This window comes from Panulirus ornatus, chromosome 56, assembly GCF_036320965.1.
Source record: "Panulirus ornatus isolate Po-2019 chromosome 56, ASM3632096v1, whole genome shotgun sequence".
In the NCBI taxonomy this organism is placed as follows: Eukaryota; Metazoa; Arthropoda; class Malacostraca; order Decapoda; family Palinuridae; genus Panulirus; species Panulirus ornatus.
Window position 1 is genome coordinate 14,105,513 of NC_092279.1, and position 14,716 is coordinate 14,120,228.

At 36.6% G+C, this 14,716-nt stretch overlaps 1 protein-coding gene across 1 annotated transcript in view; it reads right to left on the reverse strand.

Annotated features, from left to right (window-relative positions):
* Window positions 1-14,716, reverse strand: part of r (carbamoyl-phosphate synthetase 2, aspartate transcarbamylase, and dihydroorotase rudimentary) — a 175,032-nt gene that overhangs the window by 9,537 nt on the left and 150,779 nt on the right. The window contains exons 37-47 of the mRNA XM_071693871.1: window positions 13,813-13,928; window positions 12,435-12,650; window positions 12,009-12,168; window positions 10,976-11,113; window positions 7,157-7,317; window positions 6,898-7,017; window positions 6,596-6,619; window positions 3,283-3,424; window positions 2,084-2,154; window positions 1,706-1,840; window positions 317-463 (exon numbers count right to left, since the gene is read on the reverse strand). Coding sequence (XP_071549972.1) covers window positions 317-463; window positions 1,706-1,840; window positions 2,084-2,154; window positions 3,283-3,424; window positions 6,596-6,619; window positions 6,898-7,017; window positions 7,157-7,317; window positions 10,976-11,113; window positions 12,009-12,168; window positions 12,435-12,650; window positions 13,813-13,928 — 1,430 coding nt within the window. The remainder of the gene's footprint in view (window positions 1-316; window positions 464-1,705; window positions 1,841-2,083; window positions 2,155-3,282; window positions 3,425-6,595; window positions 6,620-6,897; window positions 7,018-7,156; window positions 7,318-10,975; window positions 11,114-12,008; window positions 12,169-12,434; window positions 12,651-13,812; window positions 13,929-14,716) is intronic.

Here is a 14,716-nt window from a genome sequence, read left to right on the forward strand (position 1 = left end):
TATACAACCCTATGATTCCTTTAATGGGGCTCTTTCAGCTTCAAGTCTATACTGTATGTAGAAGGGAGGAAATGAGGGAATGGTCCTCAATGAGCTTGTCTGCATATTCATCTACTGATGGTGATACAGCTACATTCAAAGGGACTTTTTGCAGTGTCACTGCTTGTGGGCAAAATTATGTAAATAAGTTGCAAGTAAAAACACAGGTGCACAGTGAAACATTTTACACAATCCCCAAAAGTGTTAAGTGTATAATTATCATAAAATGAAAAAAATATACCTATGTTACATAACTAAGTGTGCCACATAAACAAACCTGTAGAATGCCTTGAGAATTGGCATACTGAATGATGTAGTCTGGCATACCCAGACCTGGAGGTGAAACATAGCGAAGCTGAACATTGTAGAGAGTCAACAATCGTGCAAGAGAGTGCACTGTCCTACCATGTTTCAAGTCACCGACCTGAAAGTATAAGAATGAATGACTTACAGTATTCCTGCAATGGATAAAGTTTCTTCCTTACAAAACTATATCAACAATGTGGAAAAATGTGGGTTCTGAATCTGAAAAGCCTTTTCCCTCCATGGTAGTATCCCACCAGTAATGAGAGATCTGGTTGATATTTAAGGGGTTATGACCTTCAAACACCCCAATTAATGGTGGGGTAGAGCTAACTTTCCTCATCCATCACACAACATTATCCTGTGTAGCTTGCTTGTTTGGGGCATGCCTGCAACCAATCAGAGTCTGCTACTGTTATGATGTCAACAATCCACTCACTCCATGAAACTGATCCTTCTAGCAGCTCAGAATGCACATATTGCATGTAACTACCCAAAGGTGGCTAGAAGGGCATTGCCTTGGAGAGAAAAAGTTTTCCATACTTCCAAGAAATCTTCCTCTCCTCTGATGTTTTGTCCTAAAAGCAGTGGGTGTATATATACTTGAAGGTAGATGGCTTGGAGCAAAATCTTTCAGGTATGAAGAAAACACCCCAAATGGAAATAACATTCAATGGTGATTCAGAAGCACCCTACAAAGCAACTCTCCTTACAGAGAAATCTCAGCCACCAAAGGGTAGATCTCCCATGTCTAAACTATGTTACATATAAATAACTGTGTTAGATAAATGCCAAAGACCTTTTCTGTTAATCTCCTCCAATGTAAGATTTCTAAGAAAGCTTACAATGCAAAGAGCTGGATGAGCCAATAGAATGAGTTTTTTCATTCAAGAAGAGATGTATCTCACCAAATGGGATTTCATACATAAATGTTACCCTTGAAAAACTGGGATTTCCAAGGTGATAGAAGGTCCTATCCTCCTAAATATCCAAGAGATATCTCAATGTTCATAAGACAAAGGAACTATTATTAAAACTGCAAGAAAAGAACAACTAAAGGTAAATGATGTTGCAGAAGTGTGGAAATGAGGTTCAGTGATAAATATCTGTGATTAAAGATGATGCATTAAAACCACATATATACATAAAAAATCATACCACTTTAGAGGATCTAAACCTCTGGCCTACAGCTTCATGTTTACCAATAATTCCTAAAAGATTTCATCAGAATCATTACAATGGCGTATGAAAATATGCATTGTGTATGGCTGGGAACTTCCATATTTTTTAGCATGTTTTCATTTTCAAGGGCACAACCATATAAAATACTATAGGATTATTAAGAAAATCAAACTTATCTTACCATAGTGATGATCAGACCATTGATAGTGCCAATCTCTTCCCTAATAGCAAATGCATCAAGCAATGCTTGAGTAGGATGTTCTCCTACACCATCTCCAGCATTAATAACTGGGCGACGACTGACAGCTGCTGCACGCTGGAATTTCATCACACACTACTTATCTCCATATTACAAATAATACATATTATACGAATTATATCTTTTCAGACTTTTAGTCAGTGTAGTTATCACACCCCTACCCTTTTTCTCTAACATTATAACATACTCAGGACACTTTTACCACTAAGCTGAATAACAAATACTTTATCAAAAACAGTCATTTATAATATGAGATTTTTTTCAATAACAGTATATTTCAGTGATGTATTTAATACTTACAGCAACTGCTCCAGGCTCTGGATGCCTAATAACAACAACATCAGCATACCCAGACATCATTATCACAGAATCTGATATAGAATAATTAATGATTTTAGGTACATAAAACAATGTTGCAATCTTTTCTGGCCTACATCACTTTCAATTAATTTCCTTGGTATTTCTTACATAACAAAATTAAATTTTTTTGGTATTTCTTATAAAACAAAATCAAAAATCAATCACTTCTTTAAAATGATGTGAAAAAAGCATTTCAATAAAATATACAATGCCTATATTATGTGAAGTAAGTGGTTATTTCTTGATACAGTACAACTAATTGCTAACTTTATTTTTATTAAAATAAAAATCATTGTTCTGAATACATCAATCCATTATCCACATTCAAAGCCAGATGAAATACAAATTTCTTTCTACTTACCAATGGTTAGTTTACATTTCCATAATCTTGTGCTGATGATCCAAAAGCATCAACAGAAACAAGCGCTACAAACTCTCATATGCCACTTTGGCTTAAAAATAATATGAAGGCATTACTCTACTATCATAGGAGAAGGATTTGAGTAAAAAAAAAATATATGAACTGATGAGCTTACTTTTATGAAAAAATTTGTATGCCATGATATTTGTCATTACCTAACAACATATGTGTTACAAGTTCAACTTCCCTTTAAGCACTATTGAGTTTAGGAGAAAATAATAATAATATGCAAATTCATGCAACTACATGCCCAAAATGTAATATGCTCATTAACTCCGTAGGTGGCCTTTAATGTAAGAATAAATTTTCAATCACATATTACTCTTGAGTCATCTTCATAACAATAATGAGTCTAAAGATACAAAATGGAAGTCAACTGCTGGAAATGTCCTGCATACACCAGGTGTACTACACAATGCTGCACAAACCAGTGTGTGCTGATAAAACTGAAGGCTATGTAAAGAGGATGGTGTTCAGAGGGTAAAATGTTGCTATGATTCACAAGAAGTAATATGCAAGGAATTGACTACAAGGAAGATGAAGGAGGATGTAGTGCTGTATGAGATGTTAAAGAAAGTAAAATCACTGAGCTTCTCTAGTTCTCTTTCCTAAGAACTACTATGAATAACTAATTCACTGTGATAACAAACTTTCATACTCCTCATCTCAAAAGTGAAGATATTTCAATAAATTTTCATGAAATATAAAGGAAAAATACCTTCAAGACTTTCTCCTTTCTTAACCGAAGAAGTGTTAGTATCCATTGTCACTGTTCGGCCACCAAGCCGCTGAATAGCTGCCTGGAAACTGCAGTGCGTTCTTGTCGACACCTCATAAAACATCAATGCCATTAACTTGCCCTGTTTAGAAAAGTAACCGCACAAATATAATCACAATTATACAGCAGAGAATGTATCTTAATAAAATCTATATCAAGTTCCCCTTAAATTAAAATCATACTTATGCCAAATCATTAAATCCTTTTCAAGATAAGTATAATTCCTGCAATCACAAACAGTACCTGTTCTTCCTCAGATGAAAGGAACTACAGCGAGGGAATTCAATTATATCAAGCTGAACTTCTTTATGACCACCAACCTATGTAGATATTAAATTATAAATCTTATAGTGTGAAGAGATTTTGTTAAGTCTGTAATAAAGCTGGATGGTGGGTATTAGTGACAGGCAGTGGGTAGGGAAGTTGGGGAGATGGAGATAAAAAAGGCATGGTTCAATAATATATTAGTAGAACTATGAAAGTAAAGATATCCTAAAGATGTTACAGAAACATCAGCAACCATGCAGTCCAAAAAGTTTAAGGGCAAGCAACAATCACAGCAAAACAATGAAAAAGCAGATGAATGACGATGACAATGTGGATAAATCTAGAGAGTACCTGAGGGTGCTCTGTAAATACATCAAAAGTAGATTTTCCATTAAGAAATACATAATTGAATGAAAGCTCTCAGAAAGGAGCTTCACTTAGTGAAAAATTCACTTAATTTGAAGCAATTCATCACATTTTACACACTACACAAAAGTATTTGTTGATAGGTTATTGCCCATGATGACTTTAATACGAATTAAAAATCCTCTCACTGATGAAAATCTTTCATATGACTTACATATCATCCTCATTCCTTTTATTTTCAAAATCAATTCTACCACTCATCGTTGGTTTTAGCTTGCCTTTAATTCATCTCATTAACATTTTCTTTGTAATCCAGTTGGTTATCAATTCACTCCACTTTTACAGTCTTCACTATAATATCCTTGTTCTTTATCCATTTCATCCTTTCTCCTTTCTTGCCAACTGTGAACATATTGCATGCCTTTGTTTCTATGTGTTTGCCTATGCTTTACAGTGCCATAGATAACCAATGTTTATATAATTTCCACAGCTTAACAGCCATGATCTCCTATTCCAAAGCTTAATCATATCTCATTCTATATTCCAGATTCCATATTTCTTACACAATCTAGAAGGATAATGTTCCATTTGTTGTATTAGCAATGCACAGATTTTGTCTTTATTTTTCATATCAATGCTGGAATGTTTTTCTTTTGATCAGTCAGCCAAACTGCCTTCTGAATACATACAAACTTCATAAGATTGTTTACACTAATCATTTTCCTTATCTCTCTATCTATATTTCTGATGCCAGTTCCCTCTGGGAACTCCCATTAAGGAGGTGACCATGGCAAAAGTATCTCCACTTATCTCTTCCTTTCAATGCCTCCCTCATACATATATTCCATGCATTTTTCCCATATTTCTCTTCCTCCAGTACTCGTTCACTCTATTTCCCCATATCATAGGTGGTCTTCCTTACAAACTAACCCTAAACATAATATCATACACTCTTCTTGAAATTCTCCTTCTTGCATTCTACCAAATGCTCAAACCACTGTAACTCTCCACAATTAAATCTCTTTATATTACCTACTCATCATATCTTCAATTTTCAATTAGTAACCATATTCATAACATATCAGCTTAGATTCTTCATTTTTTTCCTAGAAATTGCTAATGCATCAATAACTATCACTAACACTTACAAAATCACTTTGTAAATTCTTTCTAAGATGACATTTTTCTCTCTTTTCACCCACAATTGTCATGTTCACCCAAATTTCCTTTTTCCTTTTAATTCATTTCCACAGTTGATTTTCTTTTCTTCAGGTACCTCATAGAAAAGGTTCATTTATTTCAAAATTATCATCAATCCCTCCAACACTGTTTTGAACTGGTCGATCAATGACTTATATAATTTTCAAATATTCTCAAGTTTGATTTGCCAAATGGTGGAGCTGGCACATAACACTCACCATAGGAATTTCTGTGAGCTGGAGAGATTGTTTGATTATAACCTGAAATTCAGCCAGCAGCCTATGTGTGGGTGTGGCAGAAAGAAGAGACAGCTACCTTAGCCAAAAGAAGGAAACTTGAGCCACTGAAATGCTTGTTTACGGCACAGTTGTCACTAACTCTCCTGATATCCAGATAGGTAGTACTGACAATGAGGAGGAGAGGAAAACATGCAAACCAGCACCCAAGCTTTCTGTTACATGAGAGCATTTGGGATAACACTGCAGGAATGGCTGGAAGACTATGATAAAAATCTCTGCAGTTATCCCATTTTCCAAGAATGTAGGAGCAAGACTGTGGCAATGCAGCAAGAGAGGATACAGCAACCTAAAACCCATGAGTTTTTCAAGCCACATCCCCCCCAAGGCAAAACATTTGAGGAAACTTGAATGAAAATTCTCAGCCAGAATGTGGTGGATGCAGCCAGTCTCTGGGAGAATCTGATAGTACTACCGTTCTAAAGAGTATCACTATTCCAGAACAATCTCAGTCTCTAACAGATAATACTTCTCTGTGACCCCAGAGCTGCCTGTAGATATCTTTACCTCAGTGAAAATGATCCAGAATAAGAATTTGCTGTACAATACTATACCTTAAGCATACTTTAATGTTAAGTGTCGATACTATACCTTAAGCATACTTTAATGTTAAGTGTAACACATTATGTATTAAGTATACTACTGTATATAGGTACCTGTACAGCCTATTATAATTATCTACAGACCAATGTATAAATACTTGTAGAGTAGTGTTAAGTTTTCCTGTGGATGAAGAGTGCTGTGTTTCATGAAAATAAGAATTAAGAAACCTGAAATTCATAAGTTCAAGTCTGGTATGGGTCAGGTCAGGTCCTCTTCACACTGCAGGTCTTCACTCAAATCTACATCATGGCTAGTCATATGTTCCTATATTTTGAGTTCTTCAGGAAATACAAAACCATTTTGCAAGATTTAGAAGGATCATCAATTTATCATGAATTTGTGAATGTAAACCATGAAAAAGTCCTGAGATTTGAAATACATTCAATGTTCAGTAATTCAATTAGGGTAGAGCCCCCAAGAATTGTAAATTAGTGAGATTGTCCTATATATTTGTATAATGAGAGAAAGAAAATACAAAGTTAACTGTTGATGAAGAGAGTGCATATTATCTATAACCTTACCTCTAATAGTTTCTCCATTCCCGTCTTTAATGCATGAAAGAAAATGTACTGCACTGTTTAAAACAATTATCTTGTGTGAAAATAAATATATATTGGACTGTCATCTTTGAATGTTCATAAAAAATTTATAATCAACATACAGGCTTTTGCTTATGAGGTAAAGAAACTTAACATTGCAACAACCATAACAAAAGCAAGTATTTTCCATTATCCAAATGTCTGATTAACCTCAAGGGATAAAAGTTCACCTTCTAAATTTTTCTCATTTTCACATATCTGCAAAGTATTAAAAATCATACAACCTTCAATATATGTTCAAGGGGTCGCTCCTTGTTGATGCACACACGGAACGTCTGAGCCAAGTTGAAGATATGGTTAAGCTGCTCCTTGGTTAAATCTTGTACACTAAGAAAGTGTTGTCCCTGGGATAAAGATTCAATTTTTAAAACATTGTATTTGTTAACAATAAGCAAGACAGTATCACGAAAATAAGAGCTCTTACTCAGAATTCTTTGAAGTACAACAGTTTTACTTTTTTACATACAGAAAGGTGTTACTTACTTGAAGCCCATGTGATGTTGTAACACCAGGAAGACCTGAGGGGATGGCCGGCACGGGGAGGACTGGCGATACATCCCTCTCTTTTAGCCTAGGTGCAGGTTTCTCTTTTCTTTCTCTAAAATCTCCTACTCCTAGCTCCATCAGCATTTCACTGTACAGCTCTGAAAAACTCAAAATTTCAGTGTGGGTTAATTAATGATAAGCACATTCTCAGGGCTATAGTCTATAGTTCCAAACTCTGACAACTCCCATTATCAAGGCACTTCTGTAGGTACTAGAGCTCAGTGAAATGGTGCTTATGTTTATGGAAATTGCCACTTTACTATCTGAGGGCTGCCCAAGTACCCATGCATTGCTGCTGTCCACTGTTTCCGATCATATGAATTGCTAACTATGGATGTTTACATGAAATGATATAGCATTAACTGCTTAACCCTGTACCATCTCAGTTACATCTCCTTTCCAACCCTGTGAATCTCTTGTTTTTCAAACTGTATTAAAAAATTTATTCAACTATACAATTTTGAAGATATTCATAAAACAAAGAAAATAATCACTTCAAAAGTATATTTCCCAGAAAGTCCTGAAAAGATTACCAAATCTTCTCATATTTTCTCTGAGAGGAAGGGTAAATATTATGTAAAAGATTACCTATTGAGAATTCTTCCTGTGTTATAAGTGACATATTACACGAATTCCTATAGAACTTTGAAAAAAATAATCCTGAAAACCCTTCAATAAGATTATTCAAAGATGTTTTCTTAGCCTGTTCATAACCCTTTCCTTAATCTCTTCAAAATCTGTTATTGACTAAAAAGCTGATAATCTGAACAAAAATATATTTTCTCAATCTTAAAACCTTTTGCATCTTATAAACAAGAAGGAACTTACACAATGGCAAATTCTATTAAGTTCTTACCATTCCACTTCCTGCCTCTTGCACTTCCTTGTTACTTGGAGACTAAGCATAAAAGCTTCCTTACAGAGGTTTAAGAGATGTCTAAGAACATGCTGAATAACTTTATGAAGTCCAGGTTAACAGACTGCTCACGCAGGGATGGAATTCCTTCACCAAGTTATATATATCAGGTAACACTTACTGCAAACCTTCCCAGCATGTTTAAGAGGATATTCAAATCTAGCAGCTGCACACCTAAAAATCTAGAGTCAGTTTTCTTGTTTGCCAAAACAGGTAAGACTCCTCTGAAACCTAGCATAGTACAGTGAGTCTGTGACTCTTTTACAAGAGACCAACAGATGAAGATCAAATCAAGGTGGTAACAGAGGATTGTTACTGTACATTAGTGCACTGATACCAGTTAACCCATTCATTGCAGCTGTCAAATAAGTCATGTTTTATTTTTGTTCACAGTGGCTGGAAAGCATATGACAGAAACTCTTGAATCACCTAATGCTACCTTCAGACAAAATATAAAGCCAGTGCTGCTTGTCATGTGTCCTATGCAGTGTTACCTGACCCTATAACCTAAATTATTTCCATAAACTGGTCATTCTATGAGGAGATATCTAGGAGGACTGCAAAAGATCTGTGACCTCACATCACATAATGAAGTAAGAAGCTGTAACACACTTACAAAGTAATAATTACTAGCAGGTTTGGGCCTTCGTATGCTTGCTACCACACCTTCCCTAACCATCAAAACTCCGTCCCTCCCTCGCCAGAACACCCTCCCTGACCACCACAAATCCCTCCCTCCCTGATCATCACACCATAATTGGCAGAATGGCATTATTTGTGGTATAACCATTCACCCCCACCATATTCCCTCTTCAATCCCTTCATTTGGGGGATGAAGATGTACAAGGAGAAGGGATGTAGGCTTCACTCAAGCTGAGATAGCCTTAGCTAATAAGGTAGGTACAGCCAAGGTATCAAGGTGAGTGAAGCATTTCTGATCTTAAAAATAGTCAGTATCACAATTTTGCAAAGATGACCATTGAGCTCTCTCAGAGGGCCGAGTTGATGCTTTGAGGGATGGATAAAGATGGAGGTGCACAGGTGGAGGCGACAGATAACCCTGTGATCAGAAAACCCTAAGAGAACAGAAACAGTATGCAAAGTGTGAGGGTTCAGAAGATAAAACGAGGTCAAATGTTTTGGAAAAATGAACATGATGACTACAAACTTATGTTGGGTGTTTAATTATTTGCTTCACATCATTGAGGAGGGAAAATAAAAGGGCCCTGACTTAACAAAGATCACCCCAAGTACAGCCTAACCAAATTTCCGTGGCCTAAGGTTGCTGGCCTGTTGTGTCTCCAGGTACACTCATTCTCAATATACGATAAAGACCTTACATTCTGTGTCATGGAAAAACCTACAATAAAAGACAGCACAACAAATCTGATATCTCTTAATGTCAGAAACAAAAGTGAAAGCACCACAAGCTGATGTCAAACACCAGTTTGTAGGTCCAATAAGCTAGTGGAAATGAATGGAGTGCCTGGTAGTTTGGTACTGCAACATCTCTGCAATGACATCAAAGGCCTAAGTGAGTAACAGCATAGTTACACAATCCTGTTTACAAGCATCTGTGGGCCTCACATATTCTGTGATGGTTTAAGTGTGTGAATCCAAAACTATATCCTATTTTGGAAAGCATTTAAAGCACCATTGTGCAAGCTTTCTCTCAAATGCTCATAGGACCTTGTTTGTTGGTACTAAATACTTTCTTTCTTTCATACTATTCGCCATTTCCTGCGTCAGTGAGGTAGCGTTAAGAACAGAGGACTGGGCCTTTGAAGGAATATCCTCACCTGGCCCCCTTCTCTGTTCCTTCTTTTGGAAAATTATAAAAACACGAGAGGGGAGGATTTCCAGCCACCCACTCCCTCCCCTTTTAGTCGCCTTCTACGACACGCAGGGAATACGTGGGAAGTATTCTTTCTCCCCCATCCCCATATAAACCACATCACAGCAACTTGATGTTTATCTGTCTTGCTATTATCATTAATGCCATTCCTATTCACCTATGGTATATAAAGTGTAAACTATCATGCACCTTTGTGTAAACTATCATGCACCTTTTGTAGGAATCAAGTTTCAAACCCAAAACCCAATCCTACAAGCATGTATGGGGCAGGAACAATCAAATCTCTGGTGTAAAACTCTATCTGGTTCTGTTGTAGTAGTAAATAAATAAGATTCTAAGAGAAGGATAACATAAAATTTGGGAAAACAAAGAATGAAGATTTCAGAATGGTGTGTAATATTAAAAATGCAAGGATGAAACACTCTAAGAAAATACAGCTATGAAGAATACATGGGAGATGAAACATAAGTCAAGAAGTTAGCTAAAAGGAAAAGAGGAGGTAGGCTGCTGAAAAGATGAAAAAATGCAGTAAGTGAATTGATTAGGGTAGAGGATATTTCAGATGAAAAAATCATAAGAATGATTTCTGACCCTGAGCAATGCAGCAGTCTTGTGGATGAAGATGAGGTATGAAAAGACACTTCAGTTTCACCTGATGAATCAACCAATTATGCAAAGCCAATATTCAAGAAGCTCTCACATTTGTGTGGAGGCCTATGCTTCACTCTCACCTACTCTACTGGACATGGACAGAAGCTGAAGAGAGCGAGTTGAGAGGCTATATGCACCAGATCCCCTCTATGGGAAAACATGAAGAATAATACAAAGAAAATCTAAAGCAAGCAAACTGAGAAGGAGAGAAAGGCAGTAAGAGGGGAAGAGAGAATATGAGGGATGATAATCTTTATAACAACTGTATTGTAAAAACAAGACAGAGGTTATGGAAATGACACCTTAATTTCTATATATTACAATTCTGACTCACCAGTAGTTTGGTGGAGATTTAGTTTTGCCCCACGAGATGGAGAACCAGGCTGTGGAGATGTGATAGTAGGCGTAGGTATAGTCATTTCCACTGGGTTAGGAATTTCTCCGTTGACTGTTATTTTGTGGCTACCATACCCTTAAATAAGCAGATACAAATAATCATACATATCTTCATTTGTTACCTGTACATATCTACTTATTCTTAGAAATACAGAGCCATCTTTTATAAAGAAAGAGGCCCATTTCTCTAAACTAATGTGATGGTACTCTCATTGCCAACAATCCCATGAAAAGGAACCTGAGGAATACACCTCATGAATCCTAACAGTAAGAAAGTACAAGAATCAAGCTGAAAAAAAATCAACTTGGTTCTTAGTTTCACAAGTTTGTTGTGTCACATGAACATGTGAACAGTGGTTGTCTTACGTTGGATATGTGGTTACCTGATTATTTAACAACAGTCCACAGTCCCTGACTACTGGAGTTGTAATATTAAATATGTGATATTAAACACTCTAAACAACAGTCAATTCATCTGGACCATGTAACTGAGACTGCTTTGTACGGGTTGAGAGGAAAGCATTACCTGTACCATGATAAACTCAAACACCCTACTGTTTGGAGCATATTTAGGTTTTATTATCAATGTTGGAAGACAATCCAAAGATGTGAAAACAACACTATACTTTGAATGCAGGAAGGAATAGGGATGAAAGGAAATTAACAGCATAATGCTATGAAACTCTAATGGCCTCAACTTAATGTCAAGATCAAGACACTTTTAATTCTTTTTAAGTACATTTATAATATCCTTTGGGATAGGGGAGTGAGAATACTACCTACATATCTCCTGCAAGTTATATAAGATGATTAAGAGGGGTGGGAGCAGAAGGCTGGATCACATTCTGAAAGTAGGAATAGAAGAAACCTAAGGAAGATTTTTCCTTGATGGTTCAGTTGTTTATTACTGATGCTACCATGCTTATGTAGGAAGAAATGTAAAATGGCAGAAAGAAACCAGAAATACCAACCTGGGACTGCATGTTGTGAGTGAGAAAGTGGAATACTGGTGGGATGGGCACAATGGGGGACTGAGTAGATTGGTGGACCACCAACTGTTGCAGAAGCAGCAGCAGGAGAAAGTGGCTGAGTCTCCCGCACATCTTCACCAAAACCTGGTGCCAATAATACCTGGAAAGTTCTGATGGTTTGTACTTTTTTCTCAGATCTGCAGTTTTTGTGAAAATCTGATGATCTTTCTTAACATCATTATCATAGAGAATATTGACTATAATCAAAGAAGGTTATCTTAAGTATACATCAAGCAATTACAATTCTTTAAATCTATATATAGTATATGTAGAATACAACAGCTCTTAATGTGGATGTTTAGAAATACTTTGTCATTTGGGCCACTTCTGGCAAAAAAGAATATCTATCCTACCATCACCACACACCTGCCCATCAACATAAGCTACTTCCCCTCGAAGCACAACTCTCTGCACACGACCCGTCACCTTCATCCCTGCAAAGGGTGTCCAGCGTGCCTTACTAAATGGAGGTGCTTCTGGAATGGTCCACTGAGCATCTAAGTCCACTTCAATGTAAGTCCTTGGCTGACGTGGCAGGTGGAAGATTCGGCGTGGATTGTGGTGGAGTTTATTGATTAGGTCCTGGAATGGAAGCAAACTTCAATTAGAGGCCTAGTCCACTGGAATTATAACAACACTTTAATCAGTCAATTTCAAGAAGGCTGGTCTATAAACCTGAGTATCTGAAGTACTGAAATGCTGTTTTGATTATCAAAAATTCTTTTAATAATAGAACCAGTAAAAGATGGAAATCCAGCTTTTCAGTCAGAGAATTCACCCAAAATTCTCACAAGGAAAGCCCTTGAACTGTTTTCACTGTTGAGAATTTTAGAAAACTTTGCTTGAAATGTTCTGCAGCTTATTTCTCTTATCTTTTCTCTCAGTCTATAATAAAGTTAATATTTCTACATGGTATAAGTTACTGACTACTTTGACAGGTTTAATACTTTCTAGAACAAAAATGAATATTGAACAATAGATATGTTACATTCAAAACATGAAGATCAATAAAAGACCAAAGTGTAACCTTCAAAATACCCTCAGTCACAAAAGTCAGTAAATGAGAGAGAGAGAGAGAGAGAGAGAGAGAGAGAGAGAGAGAGAGAGTGGGGGGGGGATACTAGTTCACCTCCTTCTAAACTAATTCACTACACAAATTTATGGACAAACTATCTATTTTCTACCAACATAACTGCAATACATATAAGGTCTCAATTGCATGTAAATGGTTGAGCATGAATATCATGTGCAAAGAGCCTTTGATATTGTGGGACTCGCAGTGTATCGTAATTCTTTATCCACTCCCATAGCTTCATTTACACTTACTTTTTGCCATTCTACACTCAGTATCTCCTAGCATTTCTTCACAAATTCCTCTTTTCCATGCTCTTTCAGTTTCACCATCTTCCTACTCACACCATTTCCTCTTTTCCAAAAGCCTCTATAAACCTTCACCTTGCCTCTACTACTAGTATCAGATATCGATTCAAAACACCAAAGCATTCATGTCAGAGATATAACTTTTCTAGAAGATACTGAACATCTCTTCTACTGATTATGAACTTTCTCATCAAAGACAAGCAAAACATTACAACACTTCTTGACCCATGGTCCTGCCATGAATATGCCTGGCTTTCTGGGTGCTTGTAAGACCCAAAAGAAGGGCCTCCTGTGGCAAGATGATAAGGTAAGTTGAAATAAAAATATACAATATCTAACAATAAAAAAAGGATAAGTTACCCACCTCCATTGAGAGTCTCCCCTGGGTGACTGCTGTCAGCAAGAGTGGCAGCATTGTTTCTAAACCTGGGAAGCCTGGAGGAGCCTTATTTGCAGTCTTTTCCTCTACTGTATGTGGGGCTGTAGTTGGGAAGAGAATTTTTTCTGAGTAGCTTCACACACTATTCAAAAATACATCACAATGAAAACAGATTATATTCTAACATTTATGTGACTGGGCATCCACAGACAATAATCTTACATGATGCAAGGGTTACTGTCACTACAATTGACTAGTATGGGCTAAATCTCAAGTCCTACACAAGGAAGAAGCCTCAGAGCCTACCCAGCTTTTCAGACACCCCTTTAAGCCTGGTCAATAAAAAAGTACATTTTTTGTGTATATGTGTATGTATAAATGTGCATGGACATGGGTGTTCTCAGACTTTGCCTGCATGAGGTTACACCTTGAGTGAAAAGTTACCTTTGGCAAGGATAACCTTTATAGGGTGTTTTGAAGGTGATGGTCTAATTAAGGTGGCTAGTGACTTAACCCATAAGGGTGTTTTGAAGGTGATGGTCTAACTAAGGTGGCTAGTGACTTAACCTATAAAGGAGTAATGAAGATACGGATGTGGTGAAGATAATCTCAGAAGTGAACTGAGACTTATCAAAAGATGCAAAGAAGATGAGTTTGGTGGTGTATCCCTCTAAAGTGAACATGATGGTGAGTGATTATGCAGAGGGAGACACTGTGTTCACTTGTAAATGGTGTTCATATACTGTCATTACTACCATTTTTGCACTCTTTTGTCCTGAGGTAAGGAATAAAGAAAACTCAGAAAAGAAAATTGTGATATAACTAAAGTAAAAAAAAAATTACCATTCTGGCCACATTAGTGCCTATCTGATTTCCTTATCTAATATGA